Below are 13,286 nucleotides of genomic sequence, written 5' to 3' on the forward strand. Positions count from 1 at the left end.
AAGGGGCAATGTGATTATATCGGTATTTAACTAAATTTGTCCGCCATTATTTAATTTACAAATACTTTCAGTCGTTTAACGGTATCTTCTTCTGTCTACACACTCTAAAACAGTTGCGTAACTGAATTACCTTGAATATCCACGCCCCTTCGCGATGATAGTTTCGTCCATTTATCCTACTTCCGGTTTGCTTAATGTTGAAATCTTTGCACGCTGTACTGTATACACTCGCAGTCGCGATCGTCTACTTGCTGACGCGTGTATAAAAGGTAAATTTACTTTATGCGCTTCTCCACTAGAATATTTGCTCCTGCGATTACACACAATACAATTCATATCTTCACTTTCCACAGCCGGTATTTTAGCGGATAACTCCAGAAGCACAATATGTCTTTCCACGTTTCAACTTTCATCAAATTGGCCCATGCTCTATCCACAAGCCCCCCGCTCATGGGCCTACGGGGTTTAGGTTCATGCCTCGATGGAGGGACTTTGCTTAATCGTACGCTGGCGTCACGATCTTCATACGATCCTGTGTCGATCTTCACCTAGTGCACAGTCTCTATCAGTATCACAGACTTGTACAAGCAACCGGCGACTAAGTCACGATATCATGTACTTTTTTGATGATTCAATCATGACTACAAATTGCTTGAAATAAACGTGTTTGTAGAGACAACTTAAAATAAAGAGTAAAAAAAATACGTTAGCTTCAACGTACATATGGTACAGCCTATTTCGGTTAGGGCACAGTCCATCTACCTGATTGGTGGGGGGGGGGGCTTCTTAGGGCTTACAAATCAAAATGGGGGGGGGGGGTTGTGGAAAATATTCTATTCACAATAGTTGTAACAATTTTGTTATTAACATTTCCACAGTTTTTTTACATGATGATGCAGTCATAAAATTTTATTTGTTTTCACTTTACGCAAACATTATTTTCCTTCACAAAGTATGTGATTGTTTGAGTATGCTTACTAGAATTATGTAAACAAAATTGAAAAAAAAAACTTTTTTTTTATTCTTACTGGAAATTAGTTAATTAATTTAAAATAATCAAATATTAAAAAAGTGAGAATTAATTATATTTTAACATTATTACATCTTTGTTCCCAGATCATCGGTAGACATTTCAAACTCTATATTAACAAATCTTAATGATTTAATAATTGGAGCTGAAAATAACATAGAAAATCAGTTTGGCAAAATTATGCAGTTATGGAATTGATTGAAATATTGTTTTTACAATGACAATGATGCCTACATACATAAACAAAGTGTAGCACTTAGGGAACATTACTTAATACAATGTTGTTTTTGTATTGTATATGTGTTTTCCAGACACCATGGGCAAAGCTAACAAGCAAAAAAGTAAACTTGTCAAATTAAAACACAGCCGCAAGGGGAATGGTGCAGGCCAGCATGGAAATCAAAACAATCCTTTCAAAGTCTCCAGTTTCAAAGCTATGAAGGCCAAGAACAAAGCCAAAGCAATCTCAACTAATTTGAAAAAGGTAAGTTTGTTCTGCCCTGCATTTTTATGTGCATTCCCTCAAATGAGTGCTTCTGTAATACATGTTGTACAGCCAGAATAATGCAATACATTACGGTTTAGTCTCAGCTTGGACAAGATTTCCATAACTTCACTATGTTTTCTGATAACCTGATAACATAATGCCTTCTGCGATAACAACAGTATCTCACCCTTGGTAAGAAAATATCTGATCTGGATGTGAGCTGAGATTGATGTAACACTCTAGGAATATTTATTCATTCATTATGTTGTGGAGGCGAGGGGCACATATTCAAACTATAATAGCATGGAACTATTTGAACAAATTTAATATCTCAAATTCAATTTGAGTTTATAAAAAAATTTCACTGAGTAAAAACCATCATGTTCTGTAAAGCTACTTCAATTTCGCACGTCAGTGAAATTTGTGATTTTTTGTAGCAGTGAAAATTGAGATGAATTTTGTCTTCACGAATAACATAAAATCCTGAAATTCCCCCCAAAATGTATAGAAGTGAAAATTCAATGGTTTATATTATAAAATATTCTTCCTATTCCAAAGAATGTCAACATATGGTGTAATGTGTAGGTACCATTCTTTATTGAATAGCTGTATATATATGCTGCAAAATGCGGTCTTTTCATTGAAGTGTCTGAAAATGATCGTTAAAATTCAACAAAAACTCATTTTTAATCATCAAAAAGCATAATTTCGGTGAAAAAACTATGCAAATAGTTCATAACCAGTGTCAAAAAGTAAATGAGTTTTCATGTTTGCATTTTGGTTGCCTCGATCTGGGTACTCGCGCCCCTCTACCAGGGATGTACCCCCAATGGTATTTTGCATTATGTGAATATATATAATAATCATGTTATCAACAATCCTAAACACAACAAGATAAATAGTATATTATTATCTAAATTGTATGTTATCATATTTAAAAGTAAAAAGACCCTAAGAAATATAAGAAAGAAATATAAGAAAGAAATTGGCAATAACCACATTAACAAATATCTAACCTTAGTTCATGCTTAGTTCAAATTGCACCCTTTGAAATAAATAATTTATAAGTGCCTTTTACGCACCCCAGTGAACCTAAAACTATTACCGAACAGATTTGTATGTCACTATTTGAACATCCAAATTGATTATTATGGCACCTGGCATTGAATTACAACACCAGTTGTACAGCAAACCATTTAATAGAAGAAGAAAGTCCAGGCTTTAAAGAAAACATGTGGTAAAACGGTTATGTTGTCTCGTATGTAATTTGTCAATTAGGTGGTCTGTTTTTTATTGGCGGTTTCTATAATCATGACTTGTGTGGAAGTAAGAGGGTGGTCGATCAATTTTTCTTTGAGTCTGTGATGTCTGTGATGCCATCTCTTGTTAAAAGTTGTTTTCAAAATAGTGTGGATTACATTTGCTTAAGTGACCCTGTGTCTTGATGCAAAGTTGAATTATGAATCAATGTACAACTTGTTTGTATATTACAACATTGCAATCGGAAATAATTTACATAATTTAATCAATTTTATAAAAGCATATGATTTATTTCCAACCCACGTATATTGACCATATCAATGCCTGTGTGGGCTGCCCTGTTAGTGCTTACTTCTCAGATTCCCTGTAAACTTAATAGTTGTTTCAAACACCGTTCTCACAGTACAAGAACTCTTAAAGAAGGTGTTGCATGATTCTATCTACTTCTGTACCATTGTGTACAGAATCCACCAATCAAATTAAAGCCACTTTCATGAAATAAGTAATCCGTGTGAATGCTGAGTTTACAAAGGCTGCATGGTTAAGGAGTTCTTTCCTTAAAGTTTACAATACCGCCACTACTGTTAGCTTGTGTTTCATAATTATTTAGTCATGAACAAACATCCTTCCAGCCAAAAAGTGATGATATTACATTTGCTGCATGCCTTTCAGTGGAACTGACAACTTTTCAACAGTTCAAAAAACAAATAAAATCTGCATGAAACTCAAAATGGAACTTATGGTAGCTGAAGTTGCCTATGTGCACAGGAATCCATTTTGGCTACAGATTTTTTTTTCACACGGTCTTTGTTTGACAACTTTTCAACAGTTCAAAAAATAAATAAAATCTGCAAGAAACTCTAAATGGTACTTGGCTAAACCTGCCTATGTGCACAAAAATCCATTTTGGCCTCAGATTTGTTTTTCACATTGATTTTGTTTGACAACTTTTAAACAGTTCAAAAAATAAGAAATAATATCAGCAAGAAACTCTAAATGGTACTTGGCTAAACCTACCTATGTGCACAGGAATCAATTTTGGCTGCAGATTTTTTTTTACATGTTGGGTTTGTTTCAAAACTGGTCAACAGTTCAAAAAACAACAAACTTGGAACTTGGCTAAAGCCACCTATGTGCACAGGAATCTATTTTGCCTGCAGATTTTTGTCTTAATTGAGCTAATTTAAAAGATTAAAATCCAGTTCTCACTAAATAACGGCATACATATCAGTACCCTGTTGATTTGGCAGACCACATGCAAGCTGTAATCGGTTCCATGGATCACAGCATTTCTCTTGATCTATAGATCTTGCCAAATGTGTTACAGTTTATTCTTCATGAATCAAAACAGTAATAATTCTAGTTCTATAAAATGTTGTGAGACAACAACAATTATCATAATGAGGCATTAAGTTAAATGAAACTTTTTTTTAATGGTGTGCACATTTTTATTTCTCTATAATACTCTTAAATCTGAACATTAGAAACTTTTGGGGGAGGGGAAGATGGCAGAAAATTTGTGAATTACTACTATTTTATTCTTCAAGATTCACCCTTCTGAATTTCTGATGGTCTGTATTTTTAATTAACAAGAGTAATTTACGATGAAAAGTCATATTATAATGCATGCAGAAAAAGATTCAATGTTTTTTTCTATAAAATATTTAGAAATGTTTTATTGATTTTAAATGACAGTCGAAAAATAACATGACCAATCACAATGACCAAGCAGATAAATACCACCTGTAGAAAATTTACAGTGGCACAGTTTGACCTTTGACCCATCCTGACAATTAGCCTGCTCCCTGAAAATGAACAAAATGTTTTAAAATTTATATGTTACCAGTAGATAATAACCTGTAGGGGTGGTAGTGCTTGTACTATTCAATATATATATATATATATATATATATATATATATATAAACGATTAGTTTGAAAAATGTTTTGAATACATTTGTAATAGTAAATCAGCCATTATTGATCGAAATTTGTAGAGGCTCATGGGTAATAGGCGCTACCAAAAAACTCTTCTTCAGCCAATGAAACCATCTTCCACTGGTTACATTTTCTAGGGTAAATGTTTACCAATACCATTCACGTCTTTTTTAAATGCATTCTATATGTAATTACCATACAATAATGTAAAATATTGAAAACAAAGCTGAAACTTCATTAATCCTTGTATGAAACTGAATTTAGTCTCCAGCTGGGCAGAATATATATTTTTAATTGATTTCCTGTTAGGATATGATTAATATTGACAACTGCAGTAAGCAAGTTAGTAATATATATCTGCTATATTTTGAATCCGGAGATCACTAACTTGTGAAGCAACGGTTTACCTATGAGATGGAGTGGAATGGACTTTGAAAGTAATTAAAATATGCTCAGTAAATTTAGAATTACCAAAATATATATATATATTATATAACTTGAATATTTTACAGAAGAAAACCAACAATAATTGCTTATAAGCAACATAATCCTGAAAAAATCTAGCGCAAAACTAAGTGAAGGAGAAATATTAATGTCTACAATTTTATATCATCTCCACTCCCACAGTTTGTAATGGTCAACCCTTAAAATATAAATATTGCTGTTTTCTCTGAGAATCGTCTTGTAACAATTTATATTACTTGTGCGATTTATTATTTTTAATATTTTTTTAAATAATACCTGAACAACTACAGTAAAGATTACTTGTTAAGTTTCTAACTACATGTACATGACACATTGGAGGCCATGCTACCGTAGTTTGTTTTCATTCATTGTGCATTCCTTTCAGTGCTGTATAAGTGGGTAAAGCAAAGAACTGAATATATCTGTGATACCTGAGTATACAGCAATTTCTTTTATCTACAAAATCACTGCTATATTACATGCTACATGGTTGCTAGACAATCTGCAATATGTATTGAACACCTGCCACATGGAAAGTGCATGAAAATAGCGGTGCTTTTACCATGAAAAAAATTAAAGCTAAGTCAAAACCATGGGTCTCTTTGTATTACAATGTAATTATAGTAAGAACTTTACAAATCGTTGATCTGGAAAATCCAGTTGAATTGTTTGCACCATTGCAAATTGATTTAAAACTCAGTGCAGTACACACAATATTGGTGACCTTGAATTTCAAATTTGAGCAAGAGACTGTCCTGGGGGCAACCTCATTCTTATATAGTGTATTTGAGAGCTCGGAATCCAACAGCAGCTTGGGCTCATCTTTTCACAGCCTTCGTTTTTAACTTCCTGACTTTACCACTACGGGAATGTAATGAAACTTTGTGTATATAAACTATGGGTACAAATGTATTTACATGTATATGGATGCTTCAAAAAATAAACATTATTCCTGGTAGGTTTCCACTGGTACTGGGTACTACATGTAGCGCCTTATTGCTTGGCAACAAATCCCTTTTTAATTAATGCCACTGTCAAGTTTCACCAGTCTTGAAGAAAGTACAGATCTTTACAGGATTTTACAATGTCTTGTGTGCTTTGGAGAAAGGCTTGTGAGGGACAATTCCCTCTTCTTGTCTGCAACTCGGAAGGCGTCAAAAATGTTATTGTAAAATTACCATAAATGTTTCATTTCACAATTTTACAATGATGGCATTTCATGAAGGTCAATGTGACTTTTTACAAAACAAGGTAAACAGTTCACTGTTACAAAATTTAGTGTTTTCCTGGAATTATTTAAACTTTGTCTATTGTGTCTCTTTTGATGTTAAAAGCAGTTTGTTGAAGTTTTTAAGATTTTAAAACAGTTTTCACTACTTCGAAAAAGTACAGCAAAGTGTTTTGAGGTCAAAATGTCAGCCTTGACACAGATATCTCACTCAGCAAAGTGCTGTGATAATCTCTTCGCTTGTGACATTGAACTTCAAAAGTATTTTATCTCCAGATCTATGCTGCAAGCGAGATCAGACCATGTGGCTATCAACATCTAAATCTATTTATTTTAACAATTCTTGTATTTCTCTTCAGTTAAAACTGCAGGGTAAGAATGAAGTCACCGGGAGCGACGAAATTCAGATACAAGAGTTGTTGGTACAGAAACAACAACAGGTGAGATCCAGAAAAAAATCTTCTTTAATAGTTCTGTTCATTATGCTTGTCAGCTAAAAATGTGCACATTGCAACTTATTTTAAGTTTTTTCCAAATGTTAAAAAACAAAAGAAGAATACATTTTTAATGAAAATTAAAAGTTCTTTGACAATTTAAAAAAAACGTTTTTTTGTAAAACATGGAATCATGGACAAAATGTACTGTTAATTAAAACTAAAACTAAAAACTAAACACACAGTTTTGACAAGGTCAACAACTGGAGATGCATGTCATTGTGTGAAATAAACATTATTCAGGCTGCCAGCCTACGATTAGACAAAATTTCTTTTGATTGGGTGTGGACTGTGTGGTGTTGATGAAGGCATGTTGCAGCTGCTTATTGATATACATCAATATCTTTAAATTTAGGATAGTGGAATTATCTCTGTGAATAGTACATGATACATGTATTCTGTTCATGACATCATTTCACACAATGGGGGAAAAAAGAAACCAATATATGCATTATGGTCTGTAGCAAGGAATGCATTTAATTCAATGAGACTCAGGTTACATCATTATTGTAATGTTTATTTTCATGAAGTTTAACATTGTGCATTACTGTATTGTAGCCACTCAAAAAGACCACAGAAGAAAGACCACCGGTGGATAGTACAGTGGATATGGATAAAGCTGCCGGCCAATTTGCTAATCTCTGATCATTTAAATGAGGAATGCAATATGGTTTACCACCGCTATCAACCACTCAATCGATACACCGAATACGCTTCAACACGAGGCTTAAGGTAAAAGCCTACTCAGAAATGAAAATACCCAAGGATTTGAATAAACTGCAGTATGTACTGTAAGACTGTGTATTAGCAATGTGATATGAAGTGGGGGATATTTTAAATTCAAAATATATGAATTTGGACAATGGTGGGGATTTTGTAAACTTTTTTTTAATTTTTGCGTGTTACATGCTATCTCAAACATTATACTGTGGTATAGGGTAAAAAATTCTGATTTTCTAATAAAATGATGTAGACGTCTTGAATGTTTAATACCGGTATTTATTTATTATGCAGTAATGACATATGATAATTCATTTTTAGCTGTGATTTAATAAATAAAAGTTCAATAAAAGAAGAAAAATATCTGTAGAAAATAATTTTGTATTGTTGATAGTCACTAGCATGTGCTATGTGTATAGTTGTTTTTAGAAAATATCTAACATGTTTTGAATTTGTTGTGCTATGCATTATTATGAATTTTTTTAGTGTTTTCAGACTTGATTAGATTTTCTTTTTATTTTTGATTAAGGTAGCGACAAAAAAAATGATTAACAGTTTAATTGTTATTTGGGTACCAGTTCTTATAAGCATGTAAATAAATCATCATAAGAATTTCTGAAAACTGAGATATTAAAAAATATGATTATGTATTTTTCATTTTAATATTTTCTCAAGAGAGTAAACAAGTTATGGAAGTTCTTGTGAACTTTATTAGAGACCTCGCAGTATTGAGGACATTCCCCATAAAACTGTACTTTTCAAGAAGTATGCAAATTATATCCATTGTCTTTAGCCCGGCACTCAGCTGGGTTACGTACCATACGATTGTTTACCCACGACCGAGTTTTTGAGGATAAACTGAATATGTACCAAATGCATCTCTCACAATAAATTTGGTATATCGGTACTAAAATCTGAGATTTTTTGAACAATGTATTTTTCTTAAGAGCCATAAGTTTTTTGATCATTTAATTGCACTGCAGTTGTCTAGAAATTAATCCCTGTATATGACGTATGAGGACTGTTTCAAATCTAGGTATGGAGACCCAGATTAATTCCATAGCAGTCAAAACAAGTGCTCTCACCTCATTCTTAGATGCACAGTATTAGTCAATCAATTAATAAAATAATTGGTTTGTCATAAAATCCTTCTCACAAATGGGAGGTTGTTTCAGGTCATACTAGATACAGACTTTGGCAATCCAAGCACATATCCCGCTGGCTATATATAGTATCTGATTCGTCAGTGGTTATCTGACCTGAAGGGCAAGTATGTTCTATAAACTATGCATTTGTGGTGTGAAGCCTGTAATATTTATACTAATGGTTACTGCATGCCAACATAATAAAGTTAAGTGTTTATAAATCTAGTTAGACTAAATATTAAGATTTATTTAGTCTTTGGATCGGGGTTTGTATATGAGCTCAACTTTTCAGTGTCAAAATTCAACTTTTAAAAATTAATTGGAGCTGTGGAAATTCTTCAATTTTGGATCAAGTTTGAAATTGCATGAAATAAATATTTAGTCGTTGAGAGTAAGTGAAGAAAAAAAAACTTGTGTGTTGTGAGTTGTCTGAAGTGTGCAAAGAGATTGTATGACATCTCCCTTGCGATGATATCTAACATCCTGGCGCCCGAATCTGCAAGGAAGTGACAGTTATCTCGTTTGTCAGCGCCTCGGCCTACTATTCAGAATTATCCAAACTGATATTCCGAGTTATGTTACTGATCAGCTTAGGAGGAGATGTTTTCCTTTATTTGTTCATATGGAAATACTAGTGTTAACGTGTTAACTTAGGAAGCCGCTGATCACTCCCAAATGGCGGCGGTGACTGAGGCAACAATTATTGAGCGTTTCCAAATGGTGATCAGTGACAACATAATGTGCTCTGTGATTGCTAACATTCAAAAAGTCTGTTGAGCAAAACGATATATTAATTATCTCACAGAGGTGAGAAATTGAGTACGTAGTGCCTGTAACACACAAGTATAAAATGGTAGTATTTATTCTACAAGTTGTTATGACGTCTGAGATGGAACAGAAAACTGGAAAGATACAAATGCCAGCTCAAAAGAAACTAGATATACTCCGTGGGGTTTATACTCAAAAACTGTATCTAATTTCACACATGTAAAAACACCACCAATATTTTGATGCCTTGTAACTTGTAGGTGCTTAACATGTATGGTTATCAGCTTTATTTATCCCAATCTGTTAAAGCTTTCAGCACCATTCTATGTACTTAGTTGACCTGCAAAACCATATCTAAAAGTCCCATAGGTGACAATGTATTAATATTTCATGACATTTTTGTCCTTTTTAAGCTGCAATCAATTTCACTTGCTTGGTTCTATAAAAAATAAATTTCAAAAACTTTTTTGAAAGAACATTTTATATATTTTGTTTTTTAAATCTGCTGACTTTGAAACGTACTATGTCGCAGCGGAGAGATGCTAGTAAGATAACCAGAGTGATTGCTACCATGTTCGCTGTCATGCGAGTTACCAGTACATACAGATTCCTGATAACCTACGATAAAACTACAAATGCGACATGACAGTCATTTACTTATCACATCTGGTATATTTAAAATGAAACTTTGAAAATACTCGTACTTTACTCGTAATATTCTTCCCACAATGCATTAATATAATGTATATAGATTATAAAAAAACCCACTTAAATTGTACCTGGTTACGCAGAATGAACATCATATTTACATGGCTCATATAAATAATTTCCTTTTTAAAAACTTAAGATTTAAGTATTTCTACTGGAGCTCGGCTTCCAACTATATTTAACACATTGCCATGAAACTCTTGATGAATAGCGAAAATGAATGGGGAAAAAAACACTTGTTTACGCCTGCAGTGTTAAGTTTTTGTTTAATGTCCTGTGTTTGCTTAATTACTGGTAGACCTAATTGCTGCACAATTCTCGCCTGAGCTGAACTTCAGATTATACAAGCATGTACGCAGAGTGAAGTTTGTTTCTCCCTAATTGTTAGCTGCTTGACTTCAATGCTAACATGAAGCATATATTACCTAGTGATTGTCAGCACAGCTCATTTAGTAATTTTATGTGTTTGACCTTATGTTATGTGGTTGACCTTAAAACTCATAAAATTAGTATAGTGTTATCAGCTGCCTGTTGGTTGTGTTTAATTTTGTAAAGCGTGTTCTATGGAATGGCTTGTAGGTGGTTTCAGGAAATGATTATAAATACAATGAATTTAGACCATTCTTCATAATTTATGCACTGTTTGTAATTGCCGTTTGGACTTTATTGATGCACGTAGGTGGTAGATGTCCACCGTGTGTGAGTCATTGTCGTTTACAAAATGTAATCACTGCAACAGTACAAGATACCTCATGGTTAATTAGTTATTGGAAGTACCTCTTTACACAGAGTACTTCAGACTTGATTTCCAATCCATATCTCGCTTCCGGCCTCTCAACTATGTGTGCTGGCGTTAACGACAAAGAGCATTAAATATGGGACCCATACCACATGTAACAATGAATACGCATGTGGAAAATAATAGTGTTTTTATAAACCCTGCATTACAGATTTATTTGGATAGACAAAATATTCTCTGAAACAGAAAAACACTTATTGTGTATATTATTATTGTATTTTTCTGGTGAAATAAACAACAGTTTGCTTCCCATATTCTTCCTTATATGATCCAAATTGCAAAGAAAATGTGTGAGGTGCAAACTGATGCACACAATGATAAAAGGCAAAATCTTTTCTTTTTTTTTTGACCTTTAAAGTCAAAGTCATTGTCAATTTTTAGGATGTATAATCAAATATTGTTAATTTTTTATGTGACATGAGAATGAATGAAGCAATTATGATTGCACTTTAATGCACAATTGAATGAATATCATGGGATCATGGAGGTAGAGAAATCAATCTCACTGCTAGTAGTCATGGTTACTAGTAGTTAGTGCTGGCTGATTAAAGATGCACAAATAAAAGTTATAAATGTGCTGATTTAGACAACTGCAGGAAAAAATGTACGAGCACAAGGGAAAGAATATGGAATAAATTCTAGACTATTATTCTAATGTAAACTTCAAAAAACATTCATGTTTATGGTGGCTGTGCATTGCACATCGGTTAAAAACATGCCCATCACAACTTTTGTCAGAATTTTAGAAGAAATAAAAGAAAAATTCACTTCTCATGAAAATCATACATTTAATTCTGCCTGTGGATGTTTAGAAAACAAATTGATCAGAAATGTATTTTTTTGGGGTCTAAGACAAATGTGATTTTGGGAAATGTTCTTGAAGTGAATATTCCACTGAGGTTGTTTGGAAATACAAGATCAAGTTTCCTAAATTTACAAACATCATCAAATTTCAATATTTATAACATAATTTACAATTGCTTGCAGCTCCAACCTCACAAAGATTAAGATTCATTGACAAACATACACAGCTTCAGCAAGTATATTTCAAATGTTGATCAAAATGTGTAAGCTGTAGGCAGTACAGCTCCTTTCCAAATTCCAAGATATAACATTTGGGGAGTCTACTACATCAGTACAGTACAATCCATAGAATCGGAGCCACTTCCCTAAACACTTAGACTAGATACTGTCTATGATCGTGAGACTTCGAAAAATCAATGAATAATATGCATTTATTGTGTGTGTGTGTGTGCATTGCTGGATTCCATCTACTAAGCACTATAAAATCAAATGGCACCAGTTTGCTGTGAAGTAGTTATTGTTAGCAGACTCTCATGGCACCCTCTACAGTTATATATCAGAAAAACAAAAGTTCTTCAGCTTAGGTTAGGAGGGCGCTTTTGTTAATGTTTTTCATGTGTGCATGTGCAAAGCCGTGACTGGTTAACAAGAAACAGTTGTTTGCATATGAAAGTAAAAGAATGGCTTTGTTTACTTACACGTATTACAGTTACTAAAAAACAAGTTTTTGCGAGGTAGTGCTGCTCTTGGCAGATTTCACCACAATTAACTGTATATAATGGTTCATATTTATGATACAGCAACGCTGATTGGTGGCACCAGCTCCTTGGCGCGTCTAATCAAAGAATCACTTAGTTTAACCACAGGGAGCCCAGGAACTATGATCAACTGTACGCACTCCCTATGAGCGGGGGGGGGGGGGTATCGGCTAGTATCTAGTGTAAGAAATAGACAAGGGATGAAGGCTCCAGTCAGCTCACATTTTTTAAACTCGAAAAAATAGACGAAAAAAATGAAAAATAAAATCTAAAAAAAATACCAGGTTGAAGAATATTAGTTGCTCCTTCGTATTTCGCCAAAGCCTTACCTACATTTTACCCATATCTGCAGAAAAAATCAAGAAAACTACACAAATTGGCTCCATTTAGGAATTCCTAACGGTTAGTCCGACCGCACGACACCGTTGGAGGCGTGGCCTGTTCAGCATTTGTCAACAACCAATCACAAGACTGGTTACTAATATTCTTCAACCTGGTATTTTTTTTATATTTTATTTTTCATTCTTTTCGTCTGTTTTTTCGAGTTTAAAAAATGTGAGCTGGCTGGAGCCTTCATCCCTTGTCTATTTCTTACACTAGATACCAGCCGATACCCCCCCCCCCCGCGCTCATAGAGACTGCGTATTACAGTTGATTATAGTTCCTGGGCTCCCTGTGGTTTA

General features: G+C 33.7%; 1 protein-coding gene across 1 annotated transcript; it reads left to right on the forward strand.

The window, feature by feature from the left end:
• The first annotated feature begins 184 nt into the window (after positions 1-184).
• LOC100371792 (uncharacterized) lies at positions 185-7,982 on the forward strand. The gene is made up of 4 exons (XM_002739684.4): positions 185-269; positions 1,342-1,514; positions 6,767-6,847; positions 7,460-7,982. The coding sequence occupies exons 2-4, from the start codon at positions 1,347-1,349 to the stop codon at positions 7,544-7,546; spliced, it is 336 nt and encodes a 111-aa protein (XP_002739730.1). The 5' UTR covers positions 185-269; positions 1,342-1,346; the 3' UTR covers positions 7,547-7,982.
• The last annotated feature ends 5,304 nt before the right edge of the window (positions 7,983-13,286 follow it).

Source organism: Saccoglossus kowalevskii, chromosome 6 (genome assembly GCF_978046115.1).
Source record: "Saccoglossus kowalevskii chromosome 6, keSacKowa6.1, whole genome shotgun sequence".
In the NCBI taxonomy this organism is placed as follows: domain Eukaryota; kingdom Metazoa; phylum Hemichordata; class Enteropneusta; family Harrimaniidae; genus Saccoglossus; species Saccoglossus kowalevskii.